Source organism: Simochromis diagramma, unplaced genomic scaffold, assembly GCF_900408965.1.
Source record: "Simochromis diagramma unplaced genomic scaffold, fSimDia1.1 OVJJ01000344.1, whole genome shotgun sequence".
Classification (NCBI taxonomy): domain Eukaryota; kingdom Metazoa; phylum Chordata; class Actinopteri; order Cichliformes; family Cichlidae; genus Simochromis; species Simochromis diagramma.
In genome coordinates this window covers 16,086,362-16,114,008 of record NW_024387375.1, presented here as the reverse complement: position 1 = coordinate 16,114,008, position 27,647 = coordinate 16,086,362, and the positions used below count along the sequence as shown (strand labels likewise).

The 27,647-nt window shown below is 40.7% G+C and overlaps 1 protein-coding gene across 6 annotated transcripts in view; it reads left to right on the top strand.

Moving 5' to 3' along the window:
* Positions 1-14,077, top strand: part of LOC120719996 (arf-GAP with Rho-GAP domain, ANK repeat and PH domain-containing protein 1-like) — a 60,309-nt gene extending 46,232 nt beyond the window's left edge. The window contains exons 22-34 of one of the 6 annotated variants that reach the window (XM_040009571.1): positions 1,278-1,383; positions 1,492-1,639; positions 1,889-1,960; positions 2,832-2,915; positions 3,048-3,165; positions 3,830-3,943; positions 4,041-4,180; positions 4,274-4,356; positions 4,956-5,015; positions 9,011-9,074; positions 9,387-9,431; positions 11,015-11,052; positions 12,183-14,077. In XM_040009571.1, coding sequence (XP_039865505.1) covers positions 1,278-1,383; positions 1,492-1,639; positions 1,889-1,960; positions 2,832-2,915; positions 3,048-3,165; positions 3,830-3,943; positions 4,041-4,180; positions 4,274-4,356; positions 4,956-5,015; positions 9,011-9,074; positions 9,387-9,431; positions 11,015-11,035 — 1,055 coding nt within the window. In that variant the 3' untranslated portion in view covers positions 11,036-11,052; positions 12,183-14,077. The other 5 variants (XM_040009569.1, XM_040009570.1, XM_040009567.1 and 2 more) reach the window with 5 other exon arrangements.
* Positions 14,078-27,647: the final 13,570 nt, after the last annotated feature.

Genomic DNA, 27,647 nt, shown 5'->3' with positions numbered 1-27,647 from the left:
TGGTGGTGGGACTATTATGCTGTGGAGATGCTTCATAACGTCTGGAAGTGGGCATCTTGTCAAAATGGAAGGAAGAGTGAAGGATATGTGAAGATTTTGAAAGAAAACCTCAAACAGTTGGCAGCAAAACTGGATCTCAGTCATCACTTTGTCTTCCAACACAACAGTGACTCGAAACATACATCGCACCTGATGAACAACTACCAGCCTGTGTAAAGCTTTAGAGAGTCTCGCTCGGGAGACGAGTGTGGGTCTTGTTGACAACTACAGCAAATGACAGCAGGCTGTTTTCCAGTAAAAAGGATTATTAATAACCTTGACCCTGGTAGTTTTTGTTTTTGTGAAACAATTTAGTTTCTGTGTGCAATGTTAAAAAACAAACAAACAAAAAACTAAACATCCAAAACAAAACTAGGATGTTTGGGAAAGCTGTGTTTTAAAAATCGCTTGCTATGTTTAACAGAAACCTTTTAATTTTTTTGTGTAAGTTTTAAACTTTCATGAGGAGGGTCCTCATCTGTCCTCATCTGTCCTCATCTGTAGCTTTTAGTCCCTCTGCACTTTAATCTAGTTTACAAGGAAGGACCCCAACCCTTTTGTATTTTATCTTGGGTTTGGGTGTTTAGTGTTGATGTTGGGCGTCATTGTTTAGGGATTTTTCAACAATCGAAATTATTGCAGTACATAACTGCCTCTTACTATTTGTAGTCTTACACCGAAAACAGCTTTTAGCACAACTTTTCCAGTCTTTTTTGCCCCCAGTAACATAAGCATTTGACAATGTACTGGTTTCAAATTGAAAATGAGCATATAATGCTAGTATTGCAGGGATTTAATGATATGTTTGTCATTGTAATTCTAGTGTTTTGGGGTTTGTCTTTTTTTTAACACTGAAGCTAAATTGAGCATACAGTGCAAAGAGAATGAGTTTAAAGATATGCTGCAGCTGTGTGTCTGGTACCATCATCTTGTTATTGTTTTCAACCAAAGACTTACACACTGCTGGCCATTTTTAATATATACATGCCAGTTTAAACAAAAATGCTCTTTGTTTTAGAAGTCTAGAGTCCTTTTTCATCAGGCCTCTCTTCAGCCTTTCTCCCTGTTTTGATCTTTTGTGCTCCCGTCCTGTGCTTTTTTTTAAAAAAAAATTTTTTCGTTCCATCTTACACTCCCAGCTCTTTCTTTGATCCTGGCCGTTTGTACTATAAATATCCTCTGTGTCCATAATTTTATTTAATACTTTTACTTTTCTCCTCATCTTCTCTCTTCCTCAGCCATTCAGGATGAAAGTACTAAAATCTCCCAGTACAAGCAGTTCTTGAACAAACTGCCTCATGTCAACAAGGCAACACTACAAGCCCTTATCGAGCATCTCTACTGGTGAGAACTGATACACAGTGACTGATACCATCTTATCACCTCTCCCTGAGTATGTATTTGTGCACAGACTTGTGTGTTTTTTTTTTTTTTTTACCGCTTGTGTTTCAGCGTGCAGCACTTTTCGGATGACAACCAGATGAACAACCATAATCTGGCCATCGTGTTCGGTCCCACACTGTTCCAGACTGACGGGAAGGACTATGCCGCTGGCCGCGCCATTGAAGACCTCATTGAGCACTACAAACTCATCTTTGAGGTCAGTGCTGATAACAAAGGTGGTAATGCTTCTATGCTAACACATCAGGGATTTAAAAACACTTTTCAGTGGTGTAGAGGTCTAAGTGTTCGTCTTATCTTTTTATCTTAAAGATCAAGCTTCACTGTGATTACAACACAATGTTCTCCTTGCATGCAGTGATTCTGCACTTTGAAGAATCAGTGCAGATTTTAAATGTTGATACATTTTTATTTGTGGTTGAATTACTCTGCTTATGCTCTCTTGCAGGTGGATGAGCAGCAGCTGAACAAGCAGATAAAAGTGATTAAAGTTATCCACGAAATGCGGAATTTGAAAAATGTGAGCAACATACAATAAACTTTAAACAAAGAATGGTTCAGTGACCTGACATATTTCAGAGGCAAGATTTAGGAAAATCATTGAAAATATTACAATATAAACGCAGAACTAAAACTAAGAATATTTCTTCTATATTTTTAGTTTAGTTTTTCAAATTGTGTCACTTAGAATTTTTTTCAGAAGTCCAGCTTTGGTAAAAGTGTGAATTTTTTCCCATGCAGTTTCAGTTTTTAGCTTAGTTTTAGTTAATTATAATAAACTTGGTGGATTTCTTCGGTGAGATTAAACAGTCATTTCCACAGCCATCATCAGAACATATCAGCAAATGAAGGAAATTCTTCTGGATCGGTTTTCTATCCCGCTGGGATACATCATATTTCCAAAAGCCATCACACACACACGAACTTGATTGACATCCCAATCTTAATCTAAAGGGTTTAATATGATGCTTCAACACTTCTAGGAAGGCTTTCCACAACATTCAGGAGAGTGTTTATGGGAATTTTTGACCAGAATCACATTTGTGAGGTCAGATGCTAATGTTGGATGTGAAGCGGCTTGCAGTTTGTAATTCATCCTGAACGTGTTAAGGGTTCATTACTGAAACTAAGGCGCCGAACCCAAGTCTTAGAAAAGCAACCACTCACCATAATCCCCCCTCCACCAAACTTTACACTTAAACTAGAAATTAACATAATAAATTATCACCTGCCTGTGTAATTAACCTTTATTATTGTTCAGTTCATCTCAGTGAAATGTGTTGTGTGAAGTGTTTAGACTTGTTTGAACACTGCATTTGGTTATCTGTGTATACGCTTTTTTATCATCGCAGTTTTTCTGTCTGATCATTTGTTTGCCTGTGTGCCCTAAACTTCAGCCTCCTTCTGAACGAGGAGGTGACTTCATTTGTACTGTGTACCTGGAGGAAAAGGCCAGTGGAGAGAGACATGTGAAGGTGGGTTGGAATTCACCAAATAACACATTTATTTATTTAACAACCCAGTTCTCTCATCTGGCACACATCAAGTTCCACAGTAACGAGCAGGCTGGTGTTTATAGAAAACAAATATTTCCACTCTTCCCACAGATTCCTGGTTCTATGACAGCATTAGAGCTCACACTGGAGATTCTGGACCAGCGTAACATCCCAATTAAAGACAAAGATTACTGGAGCTGCTGGGAGATCTGCTGCAAGGAAGAAATGGGTAAGACTGATAAAAAGATGAAGGGAGGCAGGACAAATGCCAAACAGCATTTGTTTTTTATGCTGATGCAGATTTAGAATTTATAGGGTATTTTGTAAACTCTGTCTTAATTATTCTGTTTTTTCATTAATATGGTACAGGGCTATTTTGCTTTGGAAAATGAGAGTGTACTAGGACTAATGCAAAAAAAAAAAAATTGCCTGCAACAGTGTGGCTGCAAACTGCAGTTTGTTTTGCATCTGGTATGTGACCTGTCTGGTTCCCTACAAGGAAGCGACAGTATGAAAATGACAGTAGCAGTAATCTGCAGATTAAAGAGGAAATGGAGCAGTAATGATGAGAAATTGAAGGAAATTGTTGTTGTTGATGGGAAGAGAAGGAAGGAATTTACTGCTACAGACGGTGTCATTTACTACAGATTGGTATGTAGATTTACAAAACAAAATTCTTCCAGGATGTAAGGTGAGATTTACGGAAATATGTATTTATAGCATCCAAAAATATGAAGCTGTACCAGTTATGTCATCAAGCGCTCAGCATGTTTGTCTGACACTTTGACCCTATTGAGGAATGCAGATTTGCAAAGTTCTTTGTCATCCAGAAATGACCCAAGTTTGCATCATGTTTTCACACATGCTCTCTTTCTGCCTGCTCTGTTTTTCAGAACGACCGCTGCACTATCAGGAGCGAGTCTTGCCCATTGTTCACTCCATCGGCACAGAGTCTCATCTGCTTATCAAGAAACATGCTGCAATGGAGGCCATCACTCTTTACCTGTGTAAATACAAAACAACAGAATCATTGCTGCACTGTTTGGTCTGCCACATTGTGGCATGCTTGCATCAATTTCAGTTATCTGGCCTTCTGTCCTACAGCCAGTAAACCGGATGCATCCAAGCACGGGATGATAAAATTCAGAGAGGAGCGAAGCATCTTGGGTTTGGGCCTCACCAGTTTTCATGAGCGTTATTTCATCCTCAATTACAACTCGCTCAGAATGTACAAGGACGTCAGAGTAAGATCTACAGACATACTTTTATCGTTTTATTTGTTATCTCCTTCGTAGACTCGTTAACTAATTTTTCCTTTTTTCCCCACTGTCTGTCAGAGTAACCGTCCAGAACGTGAATGGCCAGTGAAAAACTTGAAGGTTTACCTTGGTATAAAGAAGAAACTCCGTCCTCCCACATGGTGAGCACCTGTGCTGAATTACCAGTGTCACGCTATTCTCATGAGTGCTTAGTGGCAAAGAAGCAGGTGGCTGCTGTAAATGGAAACTGCTGTCACACCAGGAGGAAGACTGGCCATGCAAATTATCGCTTCAGTGGGCACAAAAAATGTATTTACTGGGAATAACAATTTTCTGGGATTATCTGATCATGAATAATTGGATATCTGGCCACTCATTCTCCAGCTTTATACAAGTGTAACACCTCTGCACTACATTGCTGTTGGCGGGAGCAGCTAGTGCTACCCCTACTGATCAAAATGCATCATTTTGATCTCAAATTACCTCAGTTTTGTTAGCTTGAACCAAATTGGTTGATGCCCTTGAGCTTCCTTGTTTCATAACTTTAAAAGTTTACACAGAGCAACTTCTGCAGCCCGGCTCATGCTTAAAGGGATAATTAATGACTAAACTTGAATTATTAATTTACGAACTCTACAGTTTCTTTATCTGAAGTAGCTGTTTGGGCCTTGTAAGCAGAGTGACCACTAGGGGGCAGGCTGACACTGTGAATCCTAAGAAGCTGGATTGCTGTTAAAGTGATTTGTATGTTTATTTTTAGTTGGGGACTGACAGTTCTGTATGAGAGCATGAAACAAGAGAAGCCCGAGAGACAGCAGTGGTGAGTACTTATTCAGTGCTCTCTTTTTTTATAATACACAACTTTCAGGCTCTGATTACGTCACCAGCAATGTTGGTTTATTGGCTGGAAAAATAAGTAATACCGAAAACAAACAGCCGCAGGAGCATTTTTTTCCGCTAATTGGCTTGATTTGCAACAGGTCAGTAACATGATCGGGTATAAAAAGAGCATCTTAGGCAGAGATTCTCCATTATGCAAAAAACACTGTCTACAAATTGTGCAACAATTTCAGAAAAATGTTCCTCAATCTAAAAATGAAAAGCCTGTGAATATCCCATCATCTACATAATCTATGGCCCATAATAACTTCAGAAGATTTAGGAAATCTGCAGAAATCTCCGTATGTAAGGGACAAGGTCAAAAATCATGCCTGTAAATGCCTGTAAGCTGCTTGCTTGGGCTCAGGAAGACTTCCAGAAATCTGGAATCATTATCTGTGAGCACAGCTCATCGTGCGGTTCATGAATGCAGGTTAAAGCGCTATCGTGCAAAGAACCAGACACACATGAAGATGTGAATGGACTGAGACAAAGTGGAAAACTGTTCTGTTGTCAGAATGATTAGCATTGTGCAAAACATGGACACTGCAGTCTCTAGATTAAAGCGGAGAGGGACCTCCGTGCTCATGTCTGATGGTACCTGCATGCATTAATACCTAGATACATACAATACATACTTACATACATACATAGAACTGGCAGCTGGCACATCTGGAAAGACACAATTAATGATGAAAGATGTCCAGAGGTTTTAGTTTATCACATGCTCCCATCCAGAAAGCCTTTCAGGGGATGCCTTGCATATTTCAGCAAGATGATACTAAACTGCATCTATTACAACAGCATGGCTTTGCTGTCGAAGAGTCCAGGTGCTGAACTGGTCTGCCTGTAGAAAACATTAGTAAGGTGGAGTAAGTAAGCCGTGAAGTTCAGCAGCTATATATATCTGATAGCAGACGAGAATGGGAATAGATTTCTCTCACAGAAGTTGGCAGCTCAAATTTTTAGAGACGTGTTGCTGGCGTCAATTTCAATTTCAGGTTTCATTGTTCTATTGTGAATAAATCCAAGTTCATGAGATTTGCATTGTGCTTAGGGCTGGGCTATATCATACCGTTCACGGTAATACCGGTGTAATGTTGGGCAACGATAGGAAAATGAAATATTGCGATAGAATATGGGTAAAACGCGCATGCGCAGTGCCTTTGTTTACATACGCACATGGCGGCGACGCAGAATGAGAAGAGCGAAAGTGGATTGTTAATTGAAATAGATGAACCAGAACTGGTTTGTAAAAATGCTGCAACTTCAGTGGTGTGGAACTGGTTTGGCTTTCATCCGTCAGATACACAACAAAGCACTATTTTTGGTAGAGCATGCTAGCGGGCCGTCGTTATTACCATGTTGTTTGGAAAATACGGCACACTTAAAATCAATCCTTTGATTTTTCTGAAAATCGACAGTGCCCCTTATAATCCCGTGTGCCTTATGTATGAATTCTGGTTGTGTTTACTGACCTCAAAACTATTTTATGTACACGGCGCTCGAAAATCTGTCTTTTAGTACGACTTTGCTAAGCTACGAACCCGCACCGCTTGATGGATTGTCGGAGCATTACGGCTATCGTAGGCAGGAGCCTGGTGGAGTGATACGTACTGTGCTTCAACATAATATTACCGTATTGTGTGTGTATAACCTCTTTTTAAGTTTTGTGGATATTATACATGGTTATGCTGAGGACATGTCGGCCAATTTCCACTGGAAATGCCTTTTGGTTAAACTGTCAGCAAGGAATTTGCATTTGCACTGTTACATTTTTATATAACTTTAATGCACATAAAACAGCTGCTTGTTTAAGTGAAAATACATTGATGTTTTGTTTTGGGGGTTTTTTGCACTAATAAAGTTGAGGAGTTGTAAAGTTTTTTTGTCTAGTTTTTTGTCAGTTATATCATTAACGCAAATTTTCAAATGTATATCGTGATAAATATTTTTGGTCGCATCGCCCTGCTCTACTTGTGCTTTTATTTATAGTTTAAACAGTTGTATTTGTAAACATTTGTTTCAATACATGAAATATAACTAAAGTCTGTCATTATATTAGATTGCAGCACTAATATAGTGTTTGCAGGAGCTCAGCCTTTGCTCTTCCTGTGTGTCATTTTATTTATTCATTTATTTATAACTTTATGGCAGCGTGGTGATACGGATATAAACACAACCAACTTTGGAGAAAGCTGCTAGATTTTCTGTAGGCTGAGAAAACGGGTCAGATCCCTGCATGAGAGTCTCGAGAAGGAGGCATATAAAAGGTTGACTCCACCTTAGGGGGTGAACACACATGAATACACCTATAAACAGGGCTCTGTTCTAAGCTAGGCCTGTTCAGGTATTCACCCTCAGTGTGTGTGTGTGTGTGTGTGTGTGTGTGTGTGTGTGTGTGTGTGTGTGCGCGACTGTGTGCGACTGTGTGTACATGTTACACTGGGTATGCATTGTTAGCATCTGTAGTCATCTTCGTAGTTGTAATGGGACAGCTGCTCCCGTCATGCTGTAGGTAGTATAATTTCTTGGTCGGCCTCCATCGCCGTGTCCCTTGCAGCAACAAGCAGACATGAGAGGGAGCAAGGAAGATGCAGAAAGAGGTGGAAGGTAGAGGGGCAAAGAGTCATGCTGAAGGGGAGATACTGTATACTGAGTAAGAAATGTTGAATTTAATGCAGTTAAAAGACAACTTTGAGTGGAGAGGGATAAGAAAGTGGAAAAAATAATAATCAAAAGAGCTAGATGAGGAGGCGCCCGTGTGACTGTATCATCCCAATCTTTTTTTAATATATCTGCACTAAATGTCCCTTAATATTCTCAAAACTCTTAGCACATTAATTTTCCCTTTTTTTTTTTTTTTTTTTCTTGCAGCACTATTTTCTCAGCACTCCTCGTGCTTAAGCTTATAGGGGTGCTAATAAATTTTAGGAATATTATGTAAATTTTATTCTGTGGCTTTTTGGTAATCCATAATCATAGATGAGCAGCTTTCAGTCTTTTGACGCTGATAATGGCGGGCAGTTAATTGCAAGCAAAAACGAAAAAGTCACATGTAGGAGATACTGTGCTGCATGTATGTGCACTGGAATAGAGAGGCTGTCTCCTTTTGAATGCCAGCAAACACTAATGAGCTCTGTTAGGCATTATGAAGTGAACTAGGGAGAGGGAGGAGCTAGGTGTGTGTGTGTGTGTGTGTGTGTGTGTGTGTGTGTGTGTGTGTGTGTGGTGGGTATTCTGTCAAATTCTATGACTGCACCTAATTTTGTGTCAGTTGCATGCTGCATTGCTGTTTTGTTTTTAAAGTCTCTTTGTATCAGTGTTTTGCTGTCTCAGAGGACTTCACTCGAATAATTGTTGGAGTCTAAATTTGTGCTCATAACAGTAATAATCGTATAAATACAGCCTGTTTATTCAGCACAGCAGCATGACTGATGACTCAGAGGGCTATGACGGCAACCTGAGTGGCATGAAATTTGCACGTACATGCATGCAGACACTACAGAGGCACGAATTCGCACTTTTCAGGGACACAGGCACGCACACACAGGCACACACGCTGGATGCTGAAGGTTATAATCAGTGTTTGTTTTGGGCGGAAGTTTAAATTAGTAGTCGTGCTCACTGTTTACGCTTGTGGCGTCACTGTCAGGTGTCATAGGAGAGAACATGTCAATTTCAGTTAACAGTTTTCACTACCTCCCTTTGTTCTTGTTCTTTTTTTTTCTTCCAAATTTCCCCTGGCCCTCGAATTAATCTCTGCCTCACTGTTTGCTTGTCTCCCAAGACCCCCCCCCCCCCCCCCCCCCCCCCACACACACACACACACACACACACACACACACACACACACACACACACACACACACTCAGCCCACAGTTTGATTTTTATCGCACTGTCTGCTTCACTTATCTGCCTCTATTTATTTGCAGGTATCTCTGCTGTGAGACCCAGTCAGAAATGAGAGAGTGGTATGCTACATTTCTGAGTATTCAGGTATGTCCCTCCCTGAACACCTGCTGAGAGGTGGAAAATTTGTAATAAATCATTTAAATGTGTTATGATTTGTTTTATTTCTTTTGTTGTTATTTGTGAAAACTGTGAATTTCTTGTAAAAACCAAGCAGCGATGCAGAAGTTTTAGAAACTGTAATAAAGAAAGTAAATAAAACAGCACTACTGAAATCAGTAATCCTCACCAGGACCATGTTAAATGATTTAAATAGTTTCCTCACAGTGTAGTAGTATTATATTGTAGTATCGTAACATGTCTGTCTTCTCTCCTCTCGGTTTCTCCTCCTTGGTAAAGTACGACGGTAACGTGTGGCCTCAGGATGGACTCCAGCACAAGCGCGTGAGTCGTGAGTTGCCAGACACACGTCATGGTAACGTGTCACTGATACCACTGCGTGGCAGTGAGAATGAGATGCGGAACAGCGTTGCAGCTTTCAGCCAAGACCAGCTTGCTGTGAGTCAATCTACCAATCACTGGGAGTAATCTAGGACGAACCAGGCAGCTCACTGCAAAGCTGCCCAGTTAATCAGAGACTTTCATGCTGCGCAGGTGGTCCAGACCCCTCAACCATGAGCCGAATCAAAGAGCAGTGCAAATTTGCGCACATCCTATACCAATTTTGCACTTTGCGAGTCTGATTTCTATTCAGAATAGAATACATCGGATTGTGCATGAAATCAAGCGTTCCGTCTCCTGAGGCAGAACTTTTCATGCTCAATTTTTCTCTTTGTTAACCTTTCAGTAAAGTTTGAGGGATTCACCTGTGCAGGATCAATAATCTCTGTTTCATGATTTGTTTGTGATTTAACGATCGTTGCAGGATCTGGGTTCTTAAAATATTAAACTAATCAATTAAATATATTATGAAATGCAATCTCATGTGGTTTCACGAGCTGCGAAGATGATAAATGATTTGTGTTCAACCAAAACAAAAAAATGTTTTAAGAATCCAGACTGTATGCAGAGGCTTAGACGATTTTTTTATTTTATTTTATTTTTTGATTGAGCCAGACTTATCCTGGTGAAGCGCTGCCAAAGCCTGCTTCAGAGCACTAAAGACACAAACAATAACACATTCAGAGAGAGCTCATGCTTGCAGGCAAACTATACTTTCACAGCACTGGTGTCTCATCAGCTCACAGAATTGTATTCTTGGCATGAACAAACATCACCTTAGTTCGCCGGACTATATTTTTAAGCTCTCTGACACTGAACCAGACCTGCTTAGCAGCATCAATATTGTGTTCATGCAGCCATCCTAAACCCCTCCGCCCTGTGCTCAGTCGTCGGTGCAGAACAGAACGTCGACAATCTGATGATGCAGTTGTCTCCTCCTGCTCTTTTCTTGTTATCACAAACCGCTCAATATTTTGCTGCAGATTGCAGCAGCACATAAAAATTCATCTCAGCCTGCTGTAACTTCCACCGGCAATAGCCTGATTTCAGGGTTGCTGTGTTGTTGCCTGCTACATATTTTCTATTGATTCCTGCCTGTTCAGTGTATCGACATGATGTTGGAGTGTGAGAAGAGGCGTGATTGCTGTGGTGATAGGACCACAGAGGATGAGAGAGAGAGTGCGAGTGTGTTAGTAGTTGAGAAGAGATTCACTGCATGTCGATATGTCCAATTTTCGATGTGAAGTGAAAGAGTAAATCTGGTACACAGATTGTGTGTGTGTGTGTGTGTGTTGTGTGTGTGTGTGTGTGTGTGTGTGTGTGTGTCTGTTTGTCTGTAAAATGGGCTTTTCTGGTAGTCATTTGACCCTTTCTACACAGTTTTTCCATTTGTATTATTGTAGGGTCTATACCTGACAATGTAAAGCGCCTTGGGGCAACTGTTGTTGTGATTTGGCACTATTTGAATTCAGGTTAATACATTTTTGTCTGTTTTGTTGTTCATCAAAAATATGCTTATCTTTCAGTTCCTTAAAGATTTTCGATAATGGTCTCAGTAAGGAAGGTAGGACCATTTTATACACATGAGTTTTTTGGGTTTTTCTTTTTGTTTATTTTTTTTTTTTGTTTTTTTATCACACACAAATAATGTTTTAGTAGCATATTAATTTTGGTCACCCTGAACTGTGTGTCTCCTGTGCATTCAATAGTCTCTGTGCATTTGATCAACCTCACTTGTTGTTGTGCTCGAGTCTCTCAGTACTCAAAGTATTCTGAATATTTTTATTAGTGCATGGGATGCTACATTACCATCAATTAGCAATTTAGGTTGCTAGGCAATGTGATGGTGTTTGTCATAGTTTGTCATGCATAATTCAGTTTTTGTGGAGATAAAGTAGATGACACCTATCACACCTTATTAAAGCTAAAGTGCTTTAATATGGTGTGATAGGTGCAAACTCCTAAAGATGGGCCTAAAGATGTAGTCCATTGCTAGGTGGTTTGATTATGCTATAATGTCAGATATTATAGCATAATCAGCATAATGTTATAGCATATATATGTGTTATGATATATATATTATAGCTTGTGTAAAGTCTGGTCAGTCTGGTGGTTGAACTCCTGATGATCGTATAAGGAGACGATCTTGAAGGGAAGAGCGGCCAAATTTAAATCAGGCTCGGCTTTGAGCTGTGGAATTTGTAATTTTGATAACACATCATTGTTTAAGTTACTTATGAGTATTTTCTGTGCCAAGTTTCTGAGATACAGCATGCTTCTGTTTCTTATACTTGGACTTTTCTGACTGAAAATCGAGACATCATAAAGTGTGAGTGAAAGTTAAAGTCTCTCAGTTTAAGCCGATCCCTCGGTTCATCGGTCAGGCTGCATGTCCGTGTTTATATGTACTCTTGACCGGAGCTTATTGAGTCCGCATCTCATGAGCAGCCTCATATCTGGTTGCCATGGCTCCGAGACATCTGTGGTCTGAATGAGAATTTTAAGCTTGACCTCCTGGGGGACTTTTAAAAATGTTGTGAAACTAATTTTAGGTTTAGGGAGAACACTGAAAGCTAGTTTCACTAAGTGAAGCTACAAGTCTTACCAGATGTTTATGAATGAGAAGATCTGCTTGTGATATTTGTTTTCTTTTATTTTGGTGAAAGGCTGACTGTCTGAATGTTTTCTTTCAAGGTTGGATCATCGGCCCCCTAGACATTCCAGTGACGACTTCATTCCCGAGGGGCAGACACTGAGAAAAACACTTATAATGTATGCGGATAATGGCCTTGCACCTCCTTTGATCACGTGCTGGAATGAAAAGAATTCAGCAGACAACAGGATCACACCGCTTTCCGTGCACAGATGAAGTGAATGAAGAGAAACCGTTTGTCAGACCACAGTTTCCCTGAAGAGGCCAGAATCGATTCCAACCTGATTTGCACCTAATGTTTCCACTGGACTCATAAGAGACAAACCTTTATTTCTTTATATATATATATATAATTTTTTTTTTTTGGGGGACACACACAAAAGACCAGTAATCCTGGGCACCAGCACAGCGTGGCCTGCAGGTTTTTGTTTTAGACATCAAAAGCTTGACATTCATTTTGCAGCCGAGTCATATTTTTAAACTTTCTGTACTCTTTGCTCAACAAATCATCGGATCAGTGTGCAGTTTAAATTAAGTAATTGTAGCTTTTGTGACGTTGATATCAGAGGACACTGTGACCTGATTTTCTCTCTGGAGTTTGTTCCAAGGGGACCAAACTGGACTGAAAAATGACAGGTGATGGATGATGTTAGTCCACGGGACATTGGCCGGTGCTGTGGAAAACCTTAGTCTGAGGTTTTTTTGTGCACATGTGCAGCACTGTGCATAGAGTGCGTTTACATGGGGATATGAAGATATGAAGACCTTCAGGGAGTAAAGCAAGGAGAATCTTGTGCTGAAAAAAGGCATTATTTTTTTCTCTTTTTCCTTTATCTTTTCTTCCCATCCTCACAGGCACTGCATCCTCTTTGTAGATGATTTTTTTTTTTTTTTTTTAAATCCTGAGCTACAGAATACAGCGCATTAACCAGCAGTATTTATAACGTTTTAGATTATGTGTTAGTCGCTTATCAATATCTTCTTTATGCACAGCTTAGAATCTTCGCAGGATCGTGTTTTTTATAGTAAGGAGCACAAAAGTGGTGCTGAATAATCTGTAGGTACAAGAAACGAAGTGCTTTACGATGCTCCGTCATTCCTTCTACACAAATCCAACCTTGTATATATTTAATGTAAAGAAATTAATCTGTCAACAGTTGCCTTACCAGCATCGCTGAGCAATTCCTCGTCGTCGCTTCCTTTTAATGTTCTCACCTGTGGGATTCCCGTAATGTAAAGATTTATTTATTTTGACAGCAGAGGACGCTGTGATGCTGTGTTTTCTCAACCTGAGTTGGTGATGATCTTCATCAACATGTGTAAACACCTTGAAGTTGAGTTCCTGTGAAGAATATGTATTTACAGTAGTGTGCCATTAACTGCCCTCTGACCTCAGCAGGAGTCCTGAAGACTCAACTGTGTAATAGCACGTTGTATACAAAGTATTCACTCTGTACTTCTTAGTGGTTTATTGTTTTACAACATTCATTTAGAGTGGGTGTACTTACTTTTCCAAAGGTTCTTGGCGCTGATCGTCAGATTTTAGTTTTCAGGTTTAAAGGTAGCCTGTGTATAAGTTGTAGCTTTCAGGTTCTGGTGTGATCTAACATAAATAGTCGCTCACACCTGTGTTGCACAAAAATAATCCCTTTTATGTGATTTCTGGAACACTTAGCTGAAGTATCGATGGGTTAAAATATGCAGGTGATTATTTTAAATGTTTCACATAATGTGGATTTTTTTTTTTTTTTATCTCGATCACTCTCATCCTTTTTACATCATTACAATTCAAAGTTGTAAAACAAAAGTCCAACAGAGGCTGTTAGATACTGTTTATAGATGGTGTGTTTCTTTGTCCCTGCCTTTTGTATTCTGTTACTGTGCATTTTACAAATTATTGCATCTCTAAAACTCTAATAAACACATTCTGCTAGTTGCTTGTTTCCTGTGGAACATGCATACTCCTTTTACTCTTGGAAGAAATCTTTCTTCCAGAAGGTTGATGTCCTCCAGCTCTGCTTTGCCCTCATGGTAATCTACTTGCTTCTTCTGTGCCTTTATACACAGCACAGCACTTCACGGGGTAGCTGTGAAAACATGGGCTCGGATACAGATGCACATACACTTTGGAGAGAAACTTTGGTGAGCCCTGCAGGTTTTATAACGGTGTCATGCTACACTTATAAAAAGGAAGACTATTGATGAGCTCTGAGGAAAAATGTCAGCTGTGTGGGTGTGTGGGGTACAGTGATCATAGGGAGGGCCCTGAGGAAGTTTCCTGCGTGTGTGAGAGGGACTGAGTCACAGTGGTCCACCAGCACTCCAGTGCGCTCTTTTTAAACAGATCTGACACATCAGGGTCACCCTGTACCTCGAGACACACCGGAGAGCCCTGCGAGGGATGTGCACACAGGAGATCTTCAGCAAAACATTCTCAAACACGCACAGGAGGCCTAGCGGGCAAGAACACACACAAGCACAGTGGCCTTTACTATATAGGTCATGACAGCAGTTGCATAAAGCAGAAGGATGGAGACAGATGTTTAGGGGGAAAAAGACCATGAATGGGAAACGAGTGTAAGGATAATGGTACTTTGTGTACAAATGAGTGCTTTACAGTTTGAACAAACAGCTGTTGTGCCTTTATGTGAAAAACATCATTTCATGTGGAATAGATATCAGCTGAAATTGAACTAGAGCCTGCCTGTACTTTTGTGTAATCCCAGTTTGCATCACAAGATGGTGCAGTGAGTCAGCGTGACCTGTATTTAACCACATGAGTCATTAAGAACAGTTCTACCTACATTGGCGGACCGGGGCGAAAAACACACGTCATGGTGAAAGTTCGACTTGAATTCAGCAGTGAAAAAGACGCCTCTAAGCCTTACGCCTCCTCTGAAAAAAAAAAAAGTGAAATTCTCACTTGACAAACAATAGAAGGGACAACAGCCTCCCACAGAAATCTGGACATCCACCTGTGTTTCCTTTATTTCCACTCAGGGCACACAACAACAAGAACAGCGTGAGTGAGTGGAGCCTGAATTGGTTTTCACTGCGTGCTCCACTGCATCGGAAGACAATCAGTGGTGGGTTCGAGTACACAATGGCAGAATTAAAGATTTCTCATTATCTGATTGTTTATCAGAATATATCTCCAAGCGCAAAACTGATTCAGACAACCATGCAGACATAAATCAGGAATGGTAACGTTTGGATTGCACCATTTTCAGTAATTGTGATCAGCAGAATCACGACTGACACATTTGGCTTGCCATTGATTACTGATAGATTTTTCCACGCTCCCCCCATATTAACCACAATTATTTGCGATTGTCCACGTGTTCCCAGTGTTTCAAAAAGTGACCCGTGGAATCGGTTTGGCCATAAACTGCAATCTGGGTTTGAGTTTGACTAGAAACGAAAATGCAAAACCCAGTTTCACGTGAATTCTCTGCCGTACAGTCAGGTTCTCTGCAGTCAACCACAGTGGATTTTCACTCATACAATCAAAACGTGATTGAAGCGCAGATTTTGATCTCTAACTTCAGGATTTTAACAAAAGGTTTACATGAGCTATTTAGGAATTACAGCCATTTTAACACACGGTCTCACATTTTCCGAGGCTTAAACATTCATGAACATCTACAGTAATAATATATTTCTTGCCTTCAGATGTTCTGCAGCCTCCATCAGTTGGTGTTTGTGGGTCTTTTTCTTTAGTTTTGTCTTTAGTAACTGAAAAGCATGCTCTGCAGGGCTGAGATCAGGTCTTGCACAGAAGAGTAAATGTTTCACTTGATTTTCTTTTTTCTGTCCCCTTCAGAAGCAACCAGCACGATAGTCAGCCATTAATTATATAATCAAGCTATCTGTGGTCCGCCTTCAATTTTAACCTACCATTTATTTGTCATTCCTTGTGTCCTTCATTTCACTTTCTGTGCAGTCACCTGCAGTGTTTGGCTGCACGCTGCATCAGCGCGGATTCTGGTAATTACACGGCCCCCTGCTCTCACTCATTCACTCGCTGTGCCAGAGCCGGCTGCTTACCCCTGTGAAACTTTACCGCTTAAGATGAGTTTTGTGGACATCATAAATCAGCTCATATTGTTTGATGTTTGTGCTTCCACACAGAAATCATTTCAGGCTCAAAAATACTGATTCTTCTGCTTTGTTGTCAAGAGAACAGTCCAGCAAGACCTGATGGCGTTAAAGCCGTCGATCTCCGCTGCACTGCAACCATAAAAAGGATTTTTTTTTTTTTGCTATACTTGTATCAGCAGGCCGTGCTCGTGTCTTTCTGAAGCAGCATGTGTCTCCTCTTGTTAGTGCTGAAGTTCAGTAGCACACAGTAATATAAGCAGCTGTCAGGGAGACTGAAGAGGTGTGAAGAAATGTGCACAGGTGAGAGGGGAAGAATGACAACCTCCTGAGATAAGAAAATCTGCCATCAACTCAGAACTGGATTTGGATTTATGAGGAAAATTTGACTGAGTCACGTGTAATATCACCTCTAAAGACAGTCATTTAACAACAACTGTTACAACTCCCCTCTGCCGTGGTTTTAATGATCTAAATTGTGGCTTAACTTGCCACGGTGAAGAGATAACAGCAGCCACGGAGATGAGAAAGAATGGGGCAAATTATATTTAGATGAGAGCCGAAGGGATCAAATAAGTAACGCAGGAAATCGCTGATCATATTCTTTAGGTCAGAGGCCAGATGCATAATTCTGATTTGGATTGAACTATGAGACTCTATTAGAAGTTACTCCAGTTTTAATAATATTGCAACAAGATTTCTAGTTAAGGGAACCTTCAATAGCTGTGATGACAAGTAAACAGAAATCGACAGGGTGAAAAAAACCAAAACCAAAAAACAACCACACTGATAAACATGCAACAAAAAGTCCCAGTGTGGGTCTGAGTCAGTGCGACAACAATAAGAACCACATGCATCGCAGGCTAAGGTCAGGCTGATTTACAGCCTGCATCATGTCATAGAATAAACAGACGTAAACACAAAGCATCAGTAAGGTTACACGTGGACTACATGATAAAACGGATATGTGAACAATCCATCACTCAGCTGACACTTTATTAGGTACGCCTTGCTTGTGCTTTTGCCTTCAGAACCTCCTTAACTCTTCAACAAGGTGCCGGAAACATTCCTCAGAGATTCTGGTCCATGTTGACATGACAGCATCAGATTGCTGCTGCAGATTTGTCAGCTGCTCATCCATGATGTGAATCTATTGGATTGAGACTATGGAGACCATCTGAGAACAGTAAACCCATTATAATGTTCACGAAACCAGTTTGATGATGATTTGAGCTTTGTTACGTGAGTGCACTGTGGTCATAAAGTTATGGATGTGGTCACCAACGGTTAATGGGCTGTTGGGTAAAATGATGCTTAGTTGGTACAAGGGGCCCAAAGTGTGCCAAGAAAATATCCCAGACACCTTTGGCCTGAACGCACTAGCCTGATCTGTTGACACATGAATGGATGGACCCGCACTTTCATGTTTTTTACCTTCTTATCAGACCAGGAAATGTTTTCTGATCTTTTATTGTCTATATCTGATGAACACTGACAAACTATGGCGTCATGGTGTGTAAGGTCAGTATCTACACTGCTGTCATTCATTGTTTTTTGTTCCTTTCTGTATTTTTCCCTCTTGTTTTTTGCACTGACCTGGTCGAATACAGTAAAGTGAATTTTCAGCGAGCCCTCAAAACAAACTTTGAACAATTTGTCAGCACTTTTTGACTGTCAGAAGGAAACCCAGCAGAGAAGAAGGCTGAGATCAACCAAGTGTGAAAACACATTAATAGGACTGACTTTGGTTTAATCAAAAGGGGCCTATGTGTGAAAAATAAAAACCCTAGAGTTTTTTACCTGAAAGTCTTATAATAGCTCCAGTGCAATCTCCAGTTACACTTCTATGTTTGAGACCCATTCACGTTGCTTTCAAATTACCATTTACATTGGTATAAAAATGTATGTACTCTAAAGGAAAACATAAAGTATAGCCATAAAGCACGAGGTGGTACGCGCTGTTATTTCCTACTTATGACATAAAGACAAAGTAATATGTGCAGTTCTCCCATCTCACTTTAAACCTTCACTTGATGTTTTTAGCTCCCAGGTGTGTGTGTGTGTGTGTGTGTGTGCGCTGTTTTCCTCCTGCCGGCTGCAAATGAAAATGGAGTTGGAGTGAACTCGTGTGCTCGATGGTCTGCAGTGCCTCATGGAGTATCTCTCAGCTGGATGCAACAGTTTCCTTTCATACATTTCATTAACACCTTGTCTCCAGTCGCCTCCACCAGACTGAAAAACACACAAACTCCCATGAATACAAACACACACGCTCGCTCAATTTTATTTTTCTGTTTTTGTTTTTTGTTTTTTGTGAGCTCGTGTTGACTTTTATCACACAAACACATGCTTCCTGAGTCCTGCTGCACTTCTTCATACTGGCGAAAGCTGTTGTGCCTTGCTGCGTCTGATTTCTACCCCTCCCTTCAAGTTTATCACCAATTACTGGTAGTCCGAGAAGACAAAAAAAAGGACCCCTTCTCCTTGTCCCCATGGCAACCACTCTCTTCTTCTTCTCTCTTTTTCTTGGCAATCAATCAGACAGCGACTGTCTAGCTGTCCTGCCCCAGCCTGGCTAAAGAGGTTATGTCGGGCAACCAAATATTACTTAGAGAGATTTGGAACAGAGGCTACTTTGGGTTATTTTCACCTTCAGTGTCGACCTGTCAGCCAGCTTTTCCTGTGACTGCTGACTTTCTGCTTGTTCCTTAGGCACCTGTAGCCTGTAAAATAAATAAATTTAAACTATGACATTAAAAAAAAAGGATGAGGGAGACAAGCAATTCACCATAGCAACCTGATTTTTGATCATGTCGAAACACAGCAGTACAGAAATGAACTACTAAAGCTCCTGCTTAATTTTGGCCAACTTCATAAACTGGTCTGGAGTCCTTCTGGCGCCGTTCATCCAAAGAAAATGGAAATGGCAAACACAACCACCCACTGACAAAAATGAATCTTCAAAGTTAGTGTTTAGCAGCGCTCTTTATTTTTATTTATTACTAATTTTTGTTTTATACAATTTTTTTTGTGTGAGGGGTATTTCAACAAGAGTGAGAAGTACTAAGTAATCAGGCTGAGGCTTGGTTTGTGAGCTGCATCCTTGAACTGTACAGGCGCCACAAACACATGCTCACAGACATGTGAAAGCACAGACGTGCCACAGGTCTGCACCCGAACGCACCATCACAAAAACACAGAGAGGTTCACCTTTAGTGTGAAGGTGAGGGCCTCGCCTCCCCCAGCATCCACCAGTCAATCAAAAAAGCCACACCCCTAACTTTTCACCTTAAAATCTAAATGTATGAATCTATTGTTAGCATGAATGAGAAATGAGAGAGAAAAACGAAACTCATGCATAGGCCCAGTCCCAGTCCACCCTTGTTACTGAGCTCTCACAGACTTAAACTACATTACCTGTGTGTGCTGCTGGAGTGTTTGAGTGTGTGAGTACACGAGGGCTCAAACTGGTAGGAGCAGGAATGGAACAGCACTTTGTGACACATCCAGTGATGTTACCGTGTGAGTGCCAAACCGTGTTGTTTACTGCTGTGGTTTGGGACATTTTTACATCGACATGTTCTACTTTCTTCACAGCCAAAGAAGCTGAAGGATGACTGTCTGAGTTGAACATCATCCATGATTGTATCTTACAGGGAGGACCAGCTGTAACTGCCTAATAATCATCACTTCACTTGATTTTGTTAGAACATCAGAATTAGGGAAGAAAAATACGAGTGAATGAATAGCTAGGCATGTAATAAAGCATACGCTTTGATTTCATGTAAATATTGTATTTGGTTGCACCTCATGTGCTTGCGTGTTTACCTTCATTCTGTAAGCTTCCCTGCAACCACTTGTTTGACACCAGAGTGCTATGAATTGTGGGTACTTCCCTCAGGCAAACTCTGCAGAAACATGGACTTGTGGAAAAGTGTGCATAAATGGTTCAAAATATCTTCCAGATAGCTCTGATGCACTTGACAATTTGACAATCCAATCCACCAATCCCTCACTGAGTTGGTGGGAACTCGCCTCAAAGTCTGTGAGTGTGGACCATCAAAGTCACACAGGGAGGAAACACCTGAACTTAAAAAGTCAAATAAATCAGAAACAGTATCAAAAACCATAAACCGGGACGTGATGTAAGTGTCATGGGGTTGTTAGAGATCCAAGCCTAAAAAACGTTTTAATGCTTCTATCACATCACAACATTCGCTTCAAAGTGCTTTATATTGAAAGTAAAGACCCTCAAATAATACAGAGAAAACCTCAGCAATCAAACAACCCCTTTGAGCAAGGACTTGGCAACAGTGGGAAGAAAAAACTCCCTTACAACAGGAAGGAACCAACAGCAGAACCAGGCTCAGGGGGGGCCAGCCAAGGATTACAGATATGTTTGGACACACTCCTCAATTTTCAGAGGCTCAAAAGTAATTGGACATGCTGACATAAATGTATAAATAAACAGTGTATTTAATGCTTGGATGAAAATCCTTTGCTGCCTCCCTGCAGTCTAAGACCCACGGACATCAGCAGATGCTGTGTTTCCTCCTTCGAGATGCTCTGACAGTTTTGTATTTAATAACTAAAAAGCTGCTCTGACATCAGCTGACTTACTTGGCCATTGAAGAATATCCCATTTCTGCCCCGTATATGTCATCCTGCTGCTTCTATCAGCAGTCACCATCAATAAACGCTCGTGACCTGGTTTCGTTGGCAGCCACACATGCTCGTGTCATAATGCTAACAATGTGGTCATAACAAAAAATGTGGTATGCTTCGAGTCATGAGCTGTTTCTCTTTCTCCATGTTTTTCCTTTTCTAAAGTGTAACAAGTGCTTTAGATGTTATTGGAAACTCACTGTATTTCCATTCTCCAGTCTCTTTATTGTAGACTTCTGCAGTGATTTCTTTGAGTTTGTTCTTGACTTGGTTAGATGTTGTGAAGCTCTTTTGCTTAACCGTGGAAATAATTCTGCCACGATGCACTTCAGTTGTCCTCTGTGGTCTTTCTGGTGTTTCGGTGTGCAACAGATTGAATGTGCCAGAAGGTTTTGCTGTCTCTCTGATAGCTTTGTTTTGTGTTTTCAGCTTAATGATGGCCTCCCTCTCTTGCGCTGACATCTCTTTGGGTCTCATCTTTCAAATTATAGTGAAAAAATACACTTCTGCAGTCTGCTCCATTTGTCACAAAATAACGAGGGACCAGAACTCGCCATGGCCAAACTGCTTGTCAGTGTCTAATCAAAATGAGGAGCTTTGTATAAAAACAGTTCATGTGAAATTGCTGTTAAATCCCTGAAGGTCTGTTTTTCAGTCACATCTTTATTGCTGGATTTAAAATCTATTGTGGTGTGGTACAGAGGCAAAGCTACAAAAAATGTCTTTGCCCAACAAATTATGGACTGAATTGTAAGTCTACATTGTAAATGAAATTAACATTTCAACGATTGGCACCTTTTGGCAGGCTTTTTCACGAACAATCGGGTGGTCCATAGCTCTCCTTACCTTTATATACAGAAAGCTTTCTGCTAAAGGAAGCGATAAAAGATGAACAGAAGCACCTTTTCTCAATATTTATAAAATCCAACGAGATCTCGCTTTGTTGACCTCAATTAAGAATTTGTCAATTTGACACGCTTTTTCATTTCCGTTTCCGTTTTGCAGCTTTATGGAAGCTGTTGTGGAGTCCACTGGTGGAGTCAAGCTCATTCAAGAAACAACAGCCTGAAGAGAAGAACAAAGAAATATCACACCAATAAAACATTGTGTGTCTGTGCCTGTCACTGATGGTACATCAATACCCAGCAAACATTTCCTACGTGACAGATGTCCTGACATCTGTACGGCTCACTGCAATAGTCCAGGAGACCTGAAGCTCTAAATGCAGCACATCACTACAGCAGTCTATCCTGCATTCATAATCATTTCACAACCCGATAAGGTGTCAGTCATATAAAAGCTGTATATAAAAGCAAGGATACACATTGATGACAGTAATATGATGAGTCTGGATCATCGGTGGATCATGTGTGTTTGCTGGGTATTTGTAAGCCAGGTACTGAGGCTCATTTCTTCATATGGATATTGAGCCATATCGAATTTCACGAAAACGTGAAACATTTTTCGACAGGCCTCAAATTTCTATCGTCTTTACTAAAACATGCGCAAACGGCCACCAGCTCAAACCTAATTAAAGTTAACACATGTATAACAAATGATGGATTAACCTTTAATTCGTGTGTTTTATCGTATTTTAACAATACAGTCAGGTCAAATCTCACATCTGTCTTCCTCTTCCACCTGCCTGTTCCTACAGCCACATCATCCGTCTTTGACTTTATCTTTCACTCTGCCCATTTCACACCAGTAGCAGACACAGAGAAATTGGAGAACATTTCGTGTCTGACACTCAGCTTATCTCACAGATACAATCACCATGGAAGGACTCAGGAGGTGCTGGAGGTGGTGATGGGGAAGGAGGCAGGCTGGAGGGAAGAAGAGACTAAATTAAAGTTGAAAGAAAAGGAGAATAGCACAGAGATATAGAGCCATAAAAAAAAGATAGTAGATGATGCAATGTAGAGAGGCGGATGAGAACGATTTAAAAGAAACTGCAACAAGAGAAAAGAAAGGGGGAAATGACAGAGTGAAATGGTACAATGGAAGTCCTAAAAGTCCAAGAAAAAAAATGGCACAGAATAAAAGAAGACAGATGGAGGACGGGATAAAAGTGCCAGATGCTGTGTAGAAAAGAAAGTGATTTTCTTATTTTCTTATCACTAGTGCTATTGGAAAAAAAAAACTGAACATGCTGACATCCAAGAAACCCCTTGAGGTGACATGGATCAAGGAGGCAAAGGAGCAGAGTAACAGTGAGGGAGCGGTGAGATGGATGGAAGGACTACAGGAGGAAGGTGGGGAGGAGGCGGTGGAAGGGAGGGGCTGGGAGACAAGTACTAATAGTAGATTAGTCACTCTAAAGATGCTCTTGGCGAGTACACTACTTGTCATTGCATGTGTGTGTGTGTGCGTGCGTGTGTGTTTGAATTTATGAGGGTGAAACAGGATGTGCACGGGCCGACAGACTGAGGAATTTGCCTGTTAATCACTGTACAGTTTAATTAAGCCTGATTGACTTGATGAAAACACACACGCATGCACACACACACACACACACACGCATGCACGCGCGCGCGCGCAGAGCACTACAGGGCAGATGATGTCACTGTAATTTAGAGTAAAGGCAGCTGTGGCAGTAGTGGCGTCATCTGTATGCCAGTAAACACGTTTCTCTGGTGATACAGTGGCAGAAATAAAGCGTATCCCTTTAAACACGCGTCTTCTTTTCCTCCTCTTGTTATTTTCCCTCTATTTTCGCTTCCTTTTCTGCTTCCCCGAGCACAAAAACGACACAGCACAGCATTGTGTTTGTTTACTGATGGCTTCATCCCCTCTTTGGCCTTCGCCACCACAAGACAGCAACTGTCTTGTGACAGCAACAAACGCATATTGTGAGCAAAAACGTTGCATTTTAATATTAAACGTTCTGTTTTTGTTTTGTTTTTTCATTATAATTACCACTTAAAGCTGAATTTTCTTTCAGACAGATATGAAAAAAATACGTTACTTATTCTGATAGCAATAAAATCATAACAAGAGTAAGTAGTCTCAATATAAAATAATTGTGCTGCCTTTGGACCCTTATCAAAACATATAAATCATATTAAATTCGCCCACAGACTAATGTTTGCATTTGGAAGCACGACTTCACACAGCATTCTGTGATATTAGATCCATCCATTTTCTTCTGCTTATACAACTGGGGACCTATCTCAGCTGTGAGACTGGAGGTACATCCTGGACAGGTCACCAGTCTGTCACAGGACTAAAATAGAAAGTCAGACACATTCACACCTATGGCTAATTTAGAATCACTAATTAACTGCATGTCTTTAATGGAGGAGGCCGAGCACCCAGAGTCACCCACGGATACAGGGAGAACACGAAAAGACCACAAACAAGGTGACAAATATGCATATAAATGTTCCCATTATGAGATGAATAAAGTCTTATCTTATCAGCTATAGTATCATAAATCAATGTTGTGATTCAACAACTCTTCTTGAGTTTAAGGGGTTTTATGTGTGTGCATAAGGATATGCACCTGGATAAAATAATTGTATTTTGCAATTTAAGCTGTGTAACTTCCACGCAGAGCAAAGCACAGTGATTGCTCTTCGTGGTTCAGGATGTCACCGTCAACTTCAAAGCGGTTTGGCAAATGAGAATGTGACCCAGATGTAGGAAAAACTGATTACAACAAAATTGCGATTTAGAAACTCCTGCCCATTCATACATTTTCTGCCTTAGAAAATGACGCACGCAGAGTGTAAAAGCTCTGTCCGTTTCCATCTTTTTCGATCTGTATGGCCGTTCATGGACACCCGCTTATACTTACTGACAACACTCTAACACTGGCTGTGCAGAAAAGTAAAACACAGACAGCGCACATACGAGGGCAGCCTTCATGCATCATATGTCTGCAGTTAGAATCACCCCGCTGAGCACAAAGCAGCATGGCCGCTGTTCAGGGAACCAAAGAAAAAATAGAGAGAGTGTGCTGATGATGTAGCCACGGGGCCTTCTCCTGCGTGTACGCGTGTGTGTCCGTGTGTGTGTGTGTGTGCGTAGTCCTGGGTTATGCTGTCTGAATTATGTAAGCTCTTTGGGAAAAGGGATAAACTCTGGACGCAGTAAAAGGGAGTGGGGGTGGGGGTGTCATCAAAAATACAATTTATAGAGACTGAAAATGACACATATTGATTGAATACACACATAGACACACACACGCACACACACTCATTAACACAGCTACACTCCATTTCATTATGAGTTTCCAAACTTCACAGCCAGTGTTTTTTTTAATGTGCACAGAACTTTTAATGTTATAGCATAATCCTCTTTTCTTTCCTCATTTCGCTCCCTTTTGCCAATCACTACCCTCACCCCGCTCTCTTCCAACTCTGTTATTCGTTTCACTCTGCCTGTTTTGGCTGCGTGTGCGTGCACATATGCCCCACTGCTGTATGTTGCTGTGTGACACAACGAGCTGCCTCTAAGCTGTAGAAAAACATATCAGACTTTTACAAAGAATTCTAGTGCCTGACTGTTTGTGTCGTGTGCTTATTTATGCCTGTCGCTTTACATAGAAGGAAAAAAATCCCTGCTTTTATTATTTGACACTGATGATACTTGAGATTAAGAGAACTGTAAAGTACAGATGACACTGAAGACCTTGTCTTTTTCTTCTAGTGTTTATGTGGTATTTATGATTCAGCAACAGAGCGACTGAGCTGTCAGGTTACAGTTTTTCTCAGTCGCTTTGGTGCTTTTCTCAGATCAAAATGAAAATTCTCAAAACCATTAGTGCAACCTCCACAACATTTAGTCATTTGTGCACATCGTAGTAGCAATTTCTCCTTCCTCTGAACAAATTGCAAATGCTCTTGGACATGTATCAGTTGCTTTCGTGCAATTCTCTGCCATCGACAACATTATCATTCGCTTATGTCATGTCAGTCAAAATGAACTACACTTTTGGATGCTAAATAGTCGTTCCCAATAAAACTAATAGTCTTTATTTCATTGAGTCATTACATACAAAATTGGTGAATTAGTTTTCAAATGCTGTCAAGCAAATGTTATACCTTTTTTTTCATTATTTTTTCCTGTCCCCGAAATTGAACAATTTCTCTCATGCCATAGTCCCTGAGAATGAGAGGGGTGGAGGTCAACTCAACAAGTATGTTGTTGTGTGGGATAATGTCCCTTTTCACTACTCACATCTGGGCAGACAGTGGTTTGCAGCACATGACAGAACGCCTGTTGAATATCTCCCTCCCTACTCCCCATTCCTTAATCCGATAGAGGAGTTTTTGCCTGCCTGGAGGTGGAAGGTTTATGACCGGCATTCACATGCACAAATGGCCCTGCTAGCAACCGTGGATGCAGCATGTGACGACATCACAGCAGAGCCATGCAGAGGGTGGATTCGCCACTCCAGGAGATACTTTCCTCGCTGCATTGCAAGGGATGATATCCGTTGTGATGTAAATGAGAATATGTGGCCAGACAGACAGGAACGTCTGAATGTGCCAGAATGATTTACGTTAGTTCAGTTACATTGTTACATATGTACTGTTACATTGTTCACATTTGTGCACAGCTCTACCAAAAGGGTGTTTCTCATGTTTATTCTAAATACGTGACTGTACAGTATTTTCCTTTTGCACAATGTTGTAGAATTACAAACATCCTACACAGTAAAAATGTGAAACATAGGTATTCTGTGTCTTGTACTCACTTACTTCCACAACTACAGGAATGTCTAACTTTACTGTAGATTTTACTGTACTTGGCTGTGCAAAAAGTGGATAGTGCTGTCTTGAGCATTTTCAGGTAGTGTCACCGAGTTTTGACCTTTTTTTGCATTGAAGACACTGAGAGAATAGTGTACACTGTCAGAATGAAAACGTGACAAAGCCATTTGATTATCTTGTTCATCAAGATGGTGTCAAGACTTTTCATTTTGATGACACTGACAGTTTCATTGACATCAATACTTCCTTTTGAGGAATGTATTATCGATTTTGAGCAAGTGACCTGCTTTTGCAGGTTATCCACTAGGTTTTGCCGTTCGCACCAAATGTTTTGAGAAATACGCTAACTGCTGTGCTAATGTTAATAGTGATGTGAGAAAAGCACCAAAGCCACTAAGAAAAACTGTAATATGCACCGCTCCTTAGGGAGGTTTCCCATGTGACATCATTCAGTCACTGACACATCCGGTTGTTAAGTGATGGCGTATGAACGCTGGCTGTTGCTAGGTGAAATAGGTTGCAGAGGGCACCATAAACCTCTATGTGATTACTTTGTTTGCTAGCACATTACCTTTAGTCTGTGTGGATAATAATGACTTTTCTACAAACACTTGGAGAAGAGTCGTTATTTTCTCAGCACTTAGTTGAGCTCTAGCAAGTTAAAGTAAAAGTTGTGCCAAGCTAACAAGTTCCAAAGAGTGCAGCTTTTATACTTTTAACAGTTTGTGTCACAGTTTCACTACAGCTCGGAGAGCAGCTGGCAAGTGTTTGCAGACAAATCAACCTCCAGCACGTGCTTGCCCATCGATTTGGGAATACTTCTTTTTCCTCACAACCAGTGTACGTCAGATAGTCGTGGATTGCTCTCTAGGCCTGTGTGACTGGGGCCTTATTCATGTTCTCAACTGTCACACGTACATAATATGAAAAACCGATCATTTGTGCAAGTTTTAGTAAATATTGGGAATGATTTTTGAAAAACTATGGTTAGATCAGATATGTAGACATGAAGTGTGGGCTTTG